At 37.9% G+C, this 12,618-nt stretch overlaps 1 protein-coding gene across 2 annotated transcripts in view; it reads right to left on the bottom strand.

The window, feature by feature from the left end:
* Positions 1-12,618, bottom strand: part of DHX29 (DExH-box helicase 29) — a 45,820-nt gene that overhangs the window by 12,372 nt on the left and 20,830 nt on the right. For both annotated transcript variants that reach the window (XM_025924107.2, XM_086700907.1), the window contains exons 11-15: positions 11,322-11,930; positions 9,524-9,667; positions 2,249-2,425; positions 1,472-1,612; positions 28-172 (exon numbers count right to left, since the gene is read on the bottom strand). In XM_025924107.2, coding sequence (XP_025779892.1) covers positions 28-172; positions 1,472-1,612; positions 2,249-2,425; positions 9,524-9,667; positions 11,322-11,930 — 1,216 coding nt within the window. The remainder of the gene's footprint in view (positions 1-27; positions 173-1,471; positions 1,613-2,248; positions 2,426-9,523; positions 9,668-11,321; positions 11,931-12,618) is intronic.

The following is a 12,618-nucleotide window of genomic DNA, read 5'->3' as shown; positions in this document are numbered from 1 at the left end:
AGAGTCAGATTAGTAAAAGATACATACCTAAATATATAAGAAGTTCCAAAATGAGATCAAGGTTGATTTTATGAGGATTCATGTAGAGAATAGCATGCTGAGTGCGGCTACTATACTTTTGGTAAAATGGATTTAAATCAGCACTTGATCCAGTCTGAACTGGTATATATTCCTAAAAGAAACACAATCAGAAAATGGTGAACAAAAATATTAAATATTTTTATAAGACAAAGAAGGATGCAAATCTGCACTTCTTATTATTATTTTGTTAAAATACAGCAAGGGTACAATTTTTAGTAAGTATTAAAAAGTCTTAAAAATTTTCACATCTCATGGGGTGCCTGGGTGGCACAGTCGATTAAGTGTCTGACTTCGTTTCGGCTCAGATCATCATCTCATGGTCTGTGAGATCAAGCTCCAAGTCGGGCTCTGTGCTGACAGTGCATAGCCTGCTTGAGATTCTCTCTCTCTGCCCCTCCCCCACTCACAATGTTTCTCTTTCTCTCTCTCAAAATAAACTCAATTTTTTTTTTTATATTTCACGTTTAATTTCATTCAACATCCTTAAGTACAGCAAAACTTTTTATCTTTTCATGTACATACTAAATTAAAGAAGAATGGAAGAAAAACAGAACAGTGTATGCACTGTTCTGTGGCAACTAAGAAGCAGGTCAAGAGAGGTCATAACTTTAATAAGTAGTTTATACCTGCCTCATTCCTATTAGATTCTACTTCGGTTGCTAAAGTCCAGTCACCTCTTTTGAAATACCTTTAATTTTCTGAAGTCTTTAGTTTCTAATTTCTAACTCTGGAGTTTTAGGAAAAGATTTTAGTTTTTGCTTCCTTGATTTATCTGCTTAACTAGAAGACAAAGTAACTTTGTGTTTCCATCAGATTGGATATAAGCATGAAATATTGTGGATACAATAAAAATACTGGATATAGTAACACTGGCTAAAATGCAGGCTAATGTGGTTTTATGACAGCTCTAAAAACAAACATGTCACTGAAACTATCTAGGAAGAACTGTGCTTGCCCTAGACAGCTTCTCTATATAGCTCGGGTTGGCTTGTACCAGGACAGCTGCTGAGAGAACCAATGGCAAGGATCGATCTCGACTTTGGGCCTGCCCCACCCTCAACACGTAAGATGTTCAGATAAAATACAGAAAATCATTACAAATTTACTCCTAAATAAGTGATCATTGCTCTGAAGCAGTAAAGGTTGCCTCTTATTTACATGCTCCTTGATTTTTTTACGGGTATCTATAGGGCCAAAATAGTGAAAGAAGATAAAATACCGTAAACCAAAGACTGAAGATTATTTTAAATTTTGCTCAAAATCCTATCTCTTCCTCTTCTCCCAAATTATACTTGAATTCACTGTGCCAGCCATATGATTTTAAACCTCTCATGGAATGTTATACTTTGGATATCACTATCAGATGTCTTTGAAAATGTTTTCTTTTTACCTGGTACTTTTTTATTCCCCCTGCTTTGCTTGTAACATTAATGGTTATTTCTTCTTCCTCCTCCAGAAATTTCTGACAATATTCTGAGTCTTTCTCCAGTACAAATCCTGTTTCTTCTATTATATCTTCAAGATGAAAAACCTACATAGATTAAGGTATATGAATGGTAAATTCAAATCCATTTCGGTAAATACCATTTTAAAGAGAACAATGGGATCATTGTCTTTTGAATGTTACCAAATGTTAATTTAGAATATTATGAGAAAAGCTTCTTTCTGCATTATTTGGGAATGGAAAACTTTGTTGATATAGATGAGTTTGTCCCTAGAAGTCTCTGGACAAATTACATTATGGTGTATATTTTTTATTTGTGAAAACTGGTTAAAAGAGCAGTCTTTATGAGCTGAACCCAAAGAACAAATATTAATAGAATAAGCAGAAAGGAAGCTTCAAAAACAAGCCTAAATTTGAGAGTTGGGTGAAAAAGGAGTTCCTTACTGCCACCTTCAATCTGGATATAATGGTTTGGACGCAGAGGTGTGTTTTACGTTCTGTACTTCTCAGGTGTATCTTTCAGCAGAATTGTCCCCTCCAGCCTCCCCACCCTCAATCCAGGCAGCACTAGCTATCTGATTCCTGAGCCATCTCCAAGTTCTCTCTTGACCTGCAGTATTGTAGGAATAGGTATGGGCTCAGATGACTAGAGCCTGTCTTCTGGTGAAACTCCCTGGTAGGAATGTAGTTTCTGTTCATACAGGTGTTTTAAAGAAAACTTACCTCCACAGGATAGCTTCTTCCTGAAATTCTAAGAATAGGGCAGTGTGTGAAATACGTGGAAAACTTTTCACTGTCTACAGTGGCACTCATTAGAATCAAGTGTAGATCAGAGCGTTTCTGTAAAATTTCCTTCAAGATAATTAGTAAGAAGTCTGACTGGACGCTTCTTTCATGAACCTAGTATAAAATGGAACAAAAAAAACTGAATCATACATAAGGGCTACTAAGAGGCTAAAATAATCAGACACTCAAATCTACTAAAAGTTCATATTTATAGTCAGCACATGAGGAGGGAGAGAGAAGCTGTATGTTTCAAATGAGGTACTTGGTAATCTGCTGTGCAAGTCCCTGAGACTTTATCCTAATGTGTTGGGGCAGTGATGAAAACACGTTAGGGGCACCTGGCTTGCTCAGTCGGTGGTGTGTGATTCTTGATTTCAGGGTTGTGAGTTTGAGCACCACGTTAAGTATACAGATTAGAGATTACTTAAAAATCTTTCCAAAAAATAAGGGGCACCTGGGTAGCTCAGTTGGTTGAGCATCCAGCTCTTAATTTCGGCTCAAGTCATGATCCCAGGGTTGTGGGATCACGCCCTGTGCTGGGCTCTGTGCTGAGCACAGAGCCTGATTAAGATTCTCTCTCTCTGCCCTGCTCACATGTTCTCTCTCTCTCTAAAAATAATTTAAAAAATTTTTTACACAGAGGAATCATGTAGTCTGAGTTCAACTTAAAAAAGAAAACTGGCTATAATATGGAAAATGTCATAGAGGACAGCAACAGAAAAGTTTCAAATAGAGGTTTTGTAGTACTTAAAGAAATAATAGTAGTCTATATGAGGGCAATGCCATTTGAATATGGAGAAAAGTGAATGAATTTGAAACGAGTAGAATCAACTGGTGTAAGTGATGGGATGTGGGAGGAAGAAGGAATAATCCTAGTTTTACTTTTACCAGGATATTTATGTCTGAAACTCATGAGTGATTTCCTGATGGTAAGGCAAATCTGAGTTAGCTCATCAAACAGATGTTAATTTATGCAGAAAATGATTTTTTTTAAAGAAAAAATAAGGGTAGATCATAAAATAGAGCTAAAAAAATGTGTATGTTATTAAGCACATTCTGCAGAGGTAGGCAACATCTGGCTGTAAACATACTAGCAACCAGCAAGAAAAGCTATTTAACGCACATAGTGACCATAAACTAAAACAAATCACACACCTATTTGTAAGAATAAGGTAGATGTACTATTCTCAGTGTTACCAAAAAGAAAGGTCCTGAATAGCATAATGAACTCTGTTCCAACATCTGTTACATCCTTATATTTAACATGATGAATTTCACTGAGCTTTTTCTTTGTTTTTACCAGATTGTTCAAGATGTTAACAGTATTACACTTAAGCACAATTCAGTAAATCATGTAACAGAATGCTAATACTAAACCATGAAAGAACAGCTTCCTGAAGTTGATCTGGCTTTTCAATGAGGGTTCACTCTGAGGCAAGAATATATAATAGGGAAAAGACAGTCTTTTCAATAAATGGTGTTGGGAAACTAGACCACCTTCTTACACCAAACACAAAATAAAATGGATTAAAATTCTAAATGTGAGACCTGAAACCTTAAAACTCCTAACAGAAAACATAGGCAGTAATCTCATGGACATTGGTCTTAGCAACATATTTTTATGGATTATGTCTCTTCAGGCAAGGGAAACAAAAGCAAAAATAAACTATTGGGACGACACCAAAATAAAAGCCTTTTGCACAGTGAAGGAAACCATCAACAAAAGAAAGGCAACTTAATAATGGGAAGAGATACCTGCAAATGATATATCCAAGAAGGGGTGAATATCCAAAATACATAAAGAACTAAAACAACTCAACACCAAAAAAACACAATTAAAAAGTGGGCAGAGGACCTGAGTAGACATTTTTTCAATTAAGACATATAAATGGCCAACAGATATATGAAAAGATGCTCAACATCACTCATCATCAGGGAAACGCAAATCAAAACAATGAGATACCACCTCAAAACACTGAAAATAGCAAGAATTAAAAAGATAAGTGTCGGTGAGGATGGGAAGAAAAGGGAATATTCATGCACTTTTTTGGGGAATGTAAACTGGGCAACCACTATGGAAAAGAGTCTGAAGTTCATCAAAAAATTATAAACAGAAATACAGAATGACCCAGTAATTCTATTACTGGGAGTTTACCCAAAGAAAACAACGACACTAATGCGAAAAAATACATGCACCCATGTTTACAGCAGCATTATTAACGAGGGCCAAGATATGGAAGCAGACCAAGTGTCCATCCGTAGATGAATGGATAAAGAAGATATGGTATATATACAATGGAATATACAATGAAATATTACTCAGCCATAAAACAGAATGCAATCTTACCATCTGCAACAACATGGATGAATGAAGAGATTATTATGCTAAGTGAAATAAGTCAGACATAAGGCAAATAACATGAAAAAATATGTATTTCTGATAGTGACAATATGGTGTAGCACTATGGGGACCCTGAGTTTGTCTCATCCATGAAACATAGCTAGATTAGCATCAAGCCATTTTGAACACCTGGAAAGTGATCTGAGAATTAATGCAAAAATCTGCCTAATTTGAGCCAGAGAACTTGGCAGGTATGTGGTGCAGAGAGGTGAATGGGGGGAGAGAAAAGCCACAGAGCCATGGAGGGTAGGGAGCTGTTTTTGCAGAGACAACAGAAAGAAAAAGGAGGAAGACTGCAGCACACTGGGATCACGCAAGCAAAGCACTCCCTTTAAGAGTAGCTGGAGAGAAAGAGATAAAGAGTGAAAACACTTGCAGGGGACTGGACAAGAAATCTGTTCCCCAAAACTATTGATGGGGAGGAAGGAGAGGGTTTCAATACCACCAGGCTTCTATAAACAGTGGAGCACAGAGTCTAAAGTTTCAGAGCTTAGAGCCTGGCGGCGCTCTGATGAGGAAGTAGGGGGAATCCCCAGGAGCATGCAGCACAGTCTGAGGGGTCCATGTGCCACATAAGTAGAAGCGGTTCCCCTGTTTGGAGTGCCTGTGGTAGAGGCCATGCAGCTTCCCTCCAGGCCAAAGTCCTGGTGGACCCTGGAGAGCTGCCATGTTTACTGATATTGGAACAAAGACAGGAATACAGCAAAACCTGGCACTAGCTATGTGTTGTGATTTACCATAAACTCAGAGCCTCTGCTGCTGTGCGATCACATGAACATTTTCTGGGACAAGACAGCACCAGGCTGTTGTTCAATGAGACCCTCCTCCAGAGAATCAGCATGGGTCCGAGCGGTGGATTTTTGAAACACAGCTCCATCTGAGATAAAACTCCGGAGGGAGGCACCACCTGGCAATCAGATAGCTTGGACACAGGGTAAAGGCGGGGAGTGGATGGCAGCCTGAGACAAAGGGGTGATTGAGGGCATGAAATTCACGCACCAGAGACTAGAGAGCTGGGGAAAGCCATTTTCACCATGCACAGATGACCCCAGTGAGCTAAGCAGCACTACCAAGTGGAGAAGGGAGCCATTACACCCAGCCCCACCCACCTGCACCCTCCAGGGACATCCCTTAGAAGACCAGAACAAATCCCTTCTACCTGCTTAGCTTACGGACTGGACTATATAATGTGCTGCAAGATTTCAGTTCTAGGTAAAATGGATGTAACTTCATTCAAGTTTCACGCTGTTTGCTTGTTGTTCATTTTCTTTCCTTCTGTTTTTCCTTCTGTTTTCCTTTTCCTTTCTTTTCTTTCTCTTTCTTGGATACAGAAAGAGCAAAATTTTTTTAATTAAAAAAATTTTAATTCTATTTTTGTATTTTATTTTTTTAATTAAAAATTTTTTTTAAACTTTTTTTCCTTTCTCTTTTCTATCAAGCTTCTCCCAACAAGTAGACCAAAACACACCTAGGATCTAGCTTCCTTTATTTTTTTTGTTTTTTTAATATTTTATTTTTAATTTTTAAATTTATTAATTTTTTTTTTCCTCCAAAATGATACAATGGAGGATTTTACCGGACAAGAAAAAACAGGAAGAAATGACAGCCAGGGATTTAATCAACATAGATATAAGTATGATGTGTGGACTAGAATTTAAAATCACGATTACAAGAATACTAGCTAGGGATGAAAAAAGTATAGAAGACACCAGAGACTCCCTTTCTACAGAAATAAAAAAACTAAAACCTGGTCAGGCCAAAATTAAAAATGCAATAACCAAAATGCAATTGCAAATGGATGCTGTGATGGTGAGGATGGATGAAGTAGAGCACCCAATCGGTGATACAGAAGATAAAATTATGGAAAATCATGAAGCAGAAAAAAAAGAGGGAAACAAAGTCTAAAGATCATAATACAAGATGTACAGAACTCAGTGATTTATTAAAGAGTAACATTGTATCATAGGAGTGCCAGAAAAGGAAGAGAGACAAAAAGGGGCAGGAGGTTTACATAAGCAAATTATAGCTGAAAACTTTCCTAGTCTGGGAAAGGTCACAGATATCAAAATCCAAGAGGCAAAGAGAACTCCCATTAGATTCAACAAAGCTGACCATCACCATTCCATATCATAGTCAAATTCACAAAATACACAGACATGGAAAAAATCATGAATGCAGCGAGGGGAAAAAAAACTCCTCAACCTACAAGGGAAGACAGATCAGGTTTGTAGCAGATCTGTCCACAGAAACTTAGCAGGCCAGAAAGAAGTGACAGGATATATTCAAAGTGCGGAATCGCAAAAATGTCCAGGCAAGAATTGTTTATAACAGCAAGGCTGTCATTCAAAATAGAAGGAGAGATAAAGAGTTTCCCAAACAACAACGAAAGGATTGTGTGACTACTGAGCCAGCCCTGCAAGAAAATTTAAGGGGGGGGGGGTTCTTTTTTTTCTTTACATTTTTTAAAATGTTTATTTTTAAGAAAGAGAGATCATGAGCGGGGAAGGAGCAGAGAGAGAGGGAGACAAAATCTGAAGCAGGCAGGCTCCAGGCTTTGAGATGTCAGCAGAGCCCAACATGGGGCTCAAATTTGTGAACCATGAGATCATGACCTGAGCTGAAGTCAGACGCTAAACCGACAGAGCCACCCAGGCGCCCCTAAGGTGGGGGGACTCTTTGGAGAAGAAACAAAACAAGAACACACCAAAAGACTAGAAAGGACTAGAGAATATCATTAGAAATGCCAGTTCTACAGGCAACACAAGGGAACTAAATTTTTGTCTTTCAATAATCACTGTAAATGTAAATGGACTAAATTCTCCAATCAAAAGACAAAGGGTATCAGAATAAGAAAACAAGACTCATCTATATGCTGCCTATAAGAGACTCATTTTAGACTTAAAGACACCTGCAGACTGAAAGTAAGGGGATGGAGAACCGTCTATCATGCTAATGGATGTCAGAAGAAAACTGGAGTAGCCATACTTATATCAGGCGATCAAATTTTAAAGACTGTAACAAGAGATACATTCATATTATTAAATATATATACATATAAATATGTATATTCAATGTCAACCGTGATTTTTTTTCTGGGATATGAGATTATAGGTTTTTATTTTCATTTTTGTATCTTGCTATATTTGTAATATTTTCTTTTAAAGTTTGTTTTATTTTTTTTAAAGTTTACCTTTATTTATTTTTTTATTTTTTTTTTGAGACAGAGAGAGACAGAACATGAATGGGGGAGGGGCCAAGAGAGAGGGAGACACAGAATCAGAAGCAGTCTCCAGGCTCTGAGCCATCAGCCCAGAGCCCGACGCGGGGCTTGAACTCACGGACCACGAGATCGTGACCTGAGCTGAAGTCAGACACTTAACCAACTGAGCCACCCAGTCGCCCCTTAAGTTTATTTATTTTAGAGAGAGTGCATATGTATGAGGGCATGAGCCGGGGAGGGGCAGAATGAAGGGGGGAAGAGAGAATTCCAGGCAGGCTCCACACTGTCAGTTCAGAGCCCGATGGGAGACTCAAACTCACGAACCATGAGATCATGACCTGAGACAAAGTCGGACATTTGAATGAGCCATCCAGGCGCCCCTATTTGTACCATTTTCTAAGCAAAAGGAGGAAAATGACCGAACAATCTATATGTAGTCTACTAATTAAAAATCAATGAATGACTGAACTTTAATACTGCCTTCTGAATTTAGTGAATTAACAGACATTTATAAAAACTTTACATCAGTGAAAATTTTTTAAATAGTTCTTGTATAATAGAAATGCTATGTATCTTATTTCTTCTTGACAAAATCATGTACAAAGCAAATCAGTTTACATGTGGTAGGCTACTGCACCATTTAAAATAATTCTAATGCGAGGGGCACATGGGTAGCTCATTCGGTTAAGTGTGTGACTCTTCATCTCAGCTCAGGTCGTAGTTTCACAGTTCCTGGGATCGAGCCCTGAGTTGGGCTTTGCTGCTAAGAGCAAGGAGCCCACTTGGGGTTCTCCTTCTCCTGCTATCTGCCCTCCCTTGCTTACAGGCTCTCTTTCTTTCTCTCTCTCTCTCTCTCTCTCTCTCAAAAAAAATAAATAATAATTCTAAGGGGAAATTTTCAATTTAAAGATTCAATTTAAGTGTGCATTAAAATTTGATCCAAGGACATACAACTCTTGATTTCTGCTCAGGTCATAATCTCACCATTTGTAAGTTCAAGCCCCGCATTGGGTTCTGCACCGACAAGGTGGGACCTGCTTGAGATTCTCTGTCTCCCTTTCTCTCTGCTCCTCTCTCTCAAAAATAAACATTAAAAAAAATCTGATTCAAGGAGGGATATATCTATAGAGTAAATGATGAAGATTTCTTGGTTTTTTTTAGTACGAATTAAGGAAAATCCTTTAACAACCAAATGTAGTTAAGAGGCAGTATACACACCACAGACTGCATCCAGATGGCCTCAGTTTGAACCTCCAAGTTGCAGAAATTACTGGCTGTGTGAACTTACACACAGTATTTTAACCTCATTGTGCCTCAGAGCAACTGTCAAAGGAGATAATAGTATCTACTTCACTGTTTTTCAGGAAAGGTTAAATGAATTTATATATATATACAGTCAGAAGCATATAGCAAACGCCATATGGTATTAAAACAATTAACATGAGACATATTTGTTAGAGAAAATTAAATAATTATATACACAGGGGCATTTAATAAGCATGAAGAAAATGTTAGGTAGTATTAGAAATAGCATCCTTTTAACGTGAAACTGTTTAGAATTTATCTGAACACGACTACAGAATATACTCACCTCGTCTACAATAACATGAGACACATTGGTTAGGAGACCATCTTCCTGAAGTTTCCTTAGCAAAACTCCTGTTGTACAATAGAGTAACCTTGTAGATTCACTAGCTCGAGATTCCATCCGGATCTGATATCCACACAAAGAATTCTATAGGGAGAACATAAGGTTGAGATAAGATTCTCATAAGTGATCTGGGAAACAAGAGCTAAGAAATGAAGCACAGGTGCTGATCCTGCTACTAAGTAGGGCAGTTTAAGGAAATCTAGTTAGTGAAATTAAAAAAAAAATTTTTAACGTTTTTTTATTTATTTTTGAGAGAGACAGAATGTGAGTGGGGGAGGGGCAGAGAGTCCAAAGCAGGCTCCAGGCTCTGAACTTTCAGCACAGAGCCCTATGCGGGGCTCGAACTCACAAACAGTGGGATCATGACCTGAGCCAAAGTCGGATGCTTAAATGACTGAGCCACCCAGGTGTCCCAAATTAACTAAAATTATTGTCCCAATATCTTCAATTGTATAAAACTATAAAATTTGTTCTGCTAACTTAAAAAAAATTTTTTTTTAATGTTTATTTACTTTTGAGAGACAGAGCGTGAGCAGGAAAGGGGCAGAGAGAGAGGGAGACACACAGAGTCCGAAGCAGGCTCCAGGCTCTAAGCTGTCAGCATAGAGCCTGACACAGGGCTCGAACTCATGAACTGTGAAATCATGACCCAAGCTGAAGTTAGATGCCCAACCAACTGAGCCACTCAGGTGCCTCTGGTTTGCTAACTTTAAACAAGAAAAACTTTTGATCTCTTCAAAGTGTTGAGACAAAAGCTGTTCACTCCAGGTACCATCAAAGATTGACTATTGTATTCTAATTAAATTATCTTGCAACAAAATATTGAGGTACTCAGGACAAAAATTTAGAGCAGTTCCTACAATTTGGTCTACTTTTCTGTCAAGATTTCATAAAAGCTGCCACTGTTAAAGAGCAACTGGTCTCATACCAGTGGTGCCTCATGGGAATCTTGAGGTGACTTCTATTCTCATCACATTTTTTATTTCTTCAGTTATTTTTAAAATAATTTTTTGTATGTATGTATGTAATGTCTGCACCCCATGTGGGGCTTGAACTCACAACCCTGAGATCAAGAGTCACAAGCTCTACCAAGTGAGCCAGCCAGGCTCCCTTCTAAGGTCATTCTTTTATTTGCCATGTATGTACATGTCTGTTATTCTCTTAACATAAGTTCCTTATAAGATAGAAATTATGTCTTTTTTTCTTCTTACATTCCATGAGAGAAATCCATACCATGTTTCACAAAAATTTTTAGTGAAGGGTTACCTATCTTAAAGACAGAGGCAAAAATGTTAGGGGTGCCTGGGTGGCTCACTTGGTTAAGCGTGTGACTCCAGCTCAGGTCATGATTTCGTGATTTGTGAGTTCAAGCCCCATGTTGGGCTCTGTGCTGACAGCTCGGAGCCTGGAGCCTGGTTCAGATTCTCAGTCTCCCTCTCTCTCTGCCCCTCCCCACTCTGTCTCTCTCTCCCAAAAATAAATTAAAAAACAGTTAAAAAAATGTTAAATACCATCTCTAGAAAGAACAATCAAAGTGTAATTAAGCTGAGTTGTATCAACCTGGAATTCATATTTGGTTCTAAACAATTTTATTAATTTCTATATTTTGCAGTTATTCTGCTACTGAATAGCCAGTAGCAGTGTCAAAACTCATACACTGTACAGGTTTCATTTGGATCCCAAGAGCACAGATGAGTAATGTCACCACTCACTGAGATGGAGTTGAACGACATCTTACCCTTCCTCCAGGTCCATTTTCACAGCCCAACTCATCACATACTCTTGTAGCTAAACTCACTGCTGAGATTCTTCGGGGCTGGGTGCAGACAATGTTACACTTAGTAGCTCCCCACTCATTTAGAAGCAAATCTTCCAAGAGGAAATGTGGTACTTGAGTACTTTTGCCACTCCCCGTTTCACCTGCCACAACCACTACCCGGTGCCTTTTAAGAGTTTCAACAATTGAATTCCTATGCTTGAACACTGGTAACTGCTGCCTTTCCTTTAGAAGTCTCTGGTACTTAGGTGTGCTTTGCAACTTCCTAAAGAGGGCTCTAACAGGTTCCAAATCTTCTGCCTTTTCTGATTCCAAGGACAGTGCAGAAAAATCCTCATCAGAAACTAAATTTTCCCAAGATTCCTCAGGATCTTCAGAGTTTTCTCTCTTATTTTCAGAATGTTGTTGCTGCTGCTGCTGCTGCTGTTTCAATTTGTTCAGAAGTTTGGCAATAAAAAGATCACGTGGCTTATTGGTTTCCATTTTATTTAATTCTTCCTTTTTCTTTTCTGCATCACTCCACTCCAACCAAACATCTCGGTAAGTGGGAGGAAGTAACTGGTGCACAGACTATAAAGGAAAAAAAAAAAAAAAAAACCACCAGTATGTTATTTTCACTAATTACTTAATATTAAAATTCAATAGGCTGGAACTTAGAAGGATAGCTATTTTCCTCTTAAAATGTAATTTGTCTCTTAGTTACTATTTTAATATAAGATACACATGCATATGATGGAAATTTATAAACAGCATATCATATTCAGGCTTCTAAACTTACTGTGTGACCTTCGACAAATAACCTCTCTGTGTCTCAGATTCTACGTTGGTAAAATGGGCCTAATATTTCCCTTACAGACACACTCTAAAGTAAACTTTTAATACATGAAAAGTGTTCATTCCTGGAGCAAACTACTAAGTATATTTTTATTATTTATTCCTGCAGTGGTACTATGTAAATATGTAGGTGATCCATAAAGCATTTCTGAAAGAAAATTCCCTCTGAGATGCTGGCAGGTAAATGATATTACAGGTCAAAGTATTTAAAATAAACTACAGTGAAGTGAATCTAAGTTGTCCTAATTCTGTGTCATAAAAGAGCCCACAATTATCTCTATAACACTGAGAGTTACTTCTATCAAGTAAGCTTAGCTTATGATTCCTTTTTGCAAAATAGGTGAAATAAAGACATTACAAATTTTTACTGGCAGAAGCTGGAAAAGAACTATCGTTTGGAGTTCCACTTCATCAGGGTCTAAAA

This window comes from Puma concolor, chromosome A1, assembly GCF_028749965.1.
Source record: "Puma concolor isolate L17-30 chromosome A1, mPumCon1.1.hap2, whole genome shotgun sequence".
In the NCBI taxonomy this organism is placed as follows: domain Eukaryota; kingdom Metazoa; phylum Chordata; class Mammalia; order Carnivora; family Felidae; genus Puma; species Puma concolor.
The sequence above is the reverse complement of the archived record's forward strand: the minus strand, read 5'-3'. Positions and strand labels throughout refer to the sequence as shown.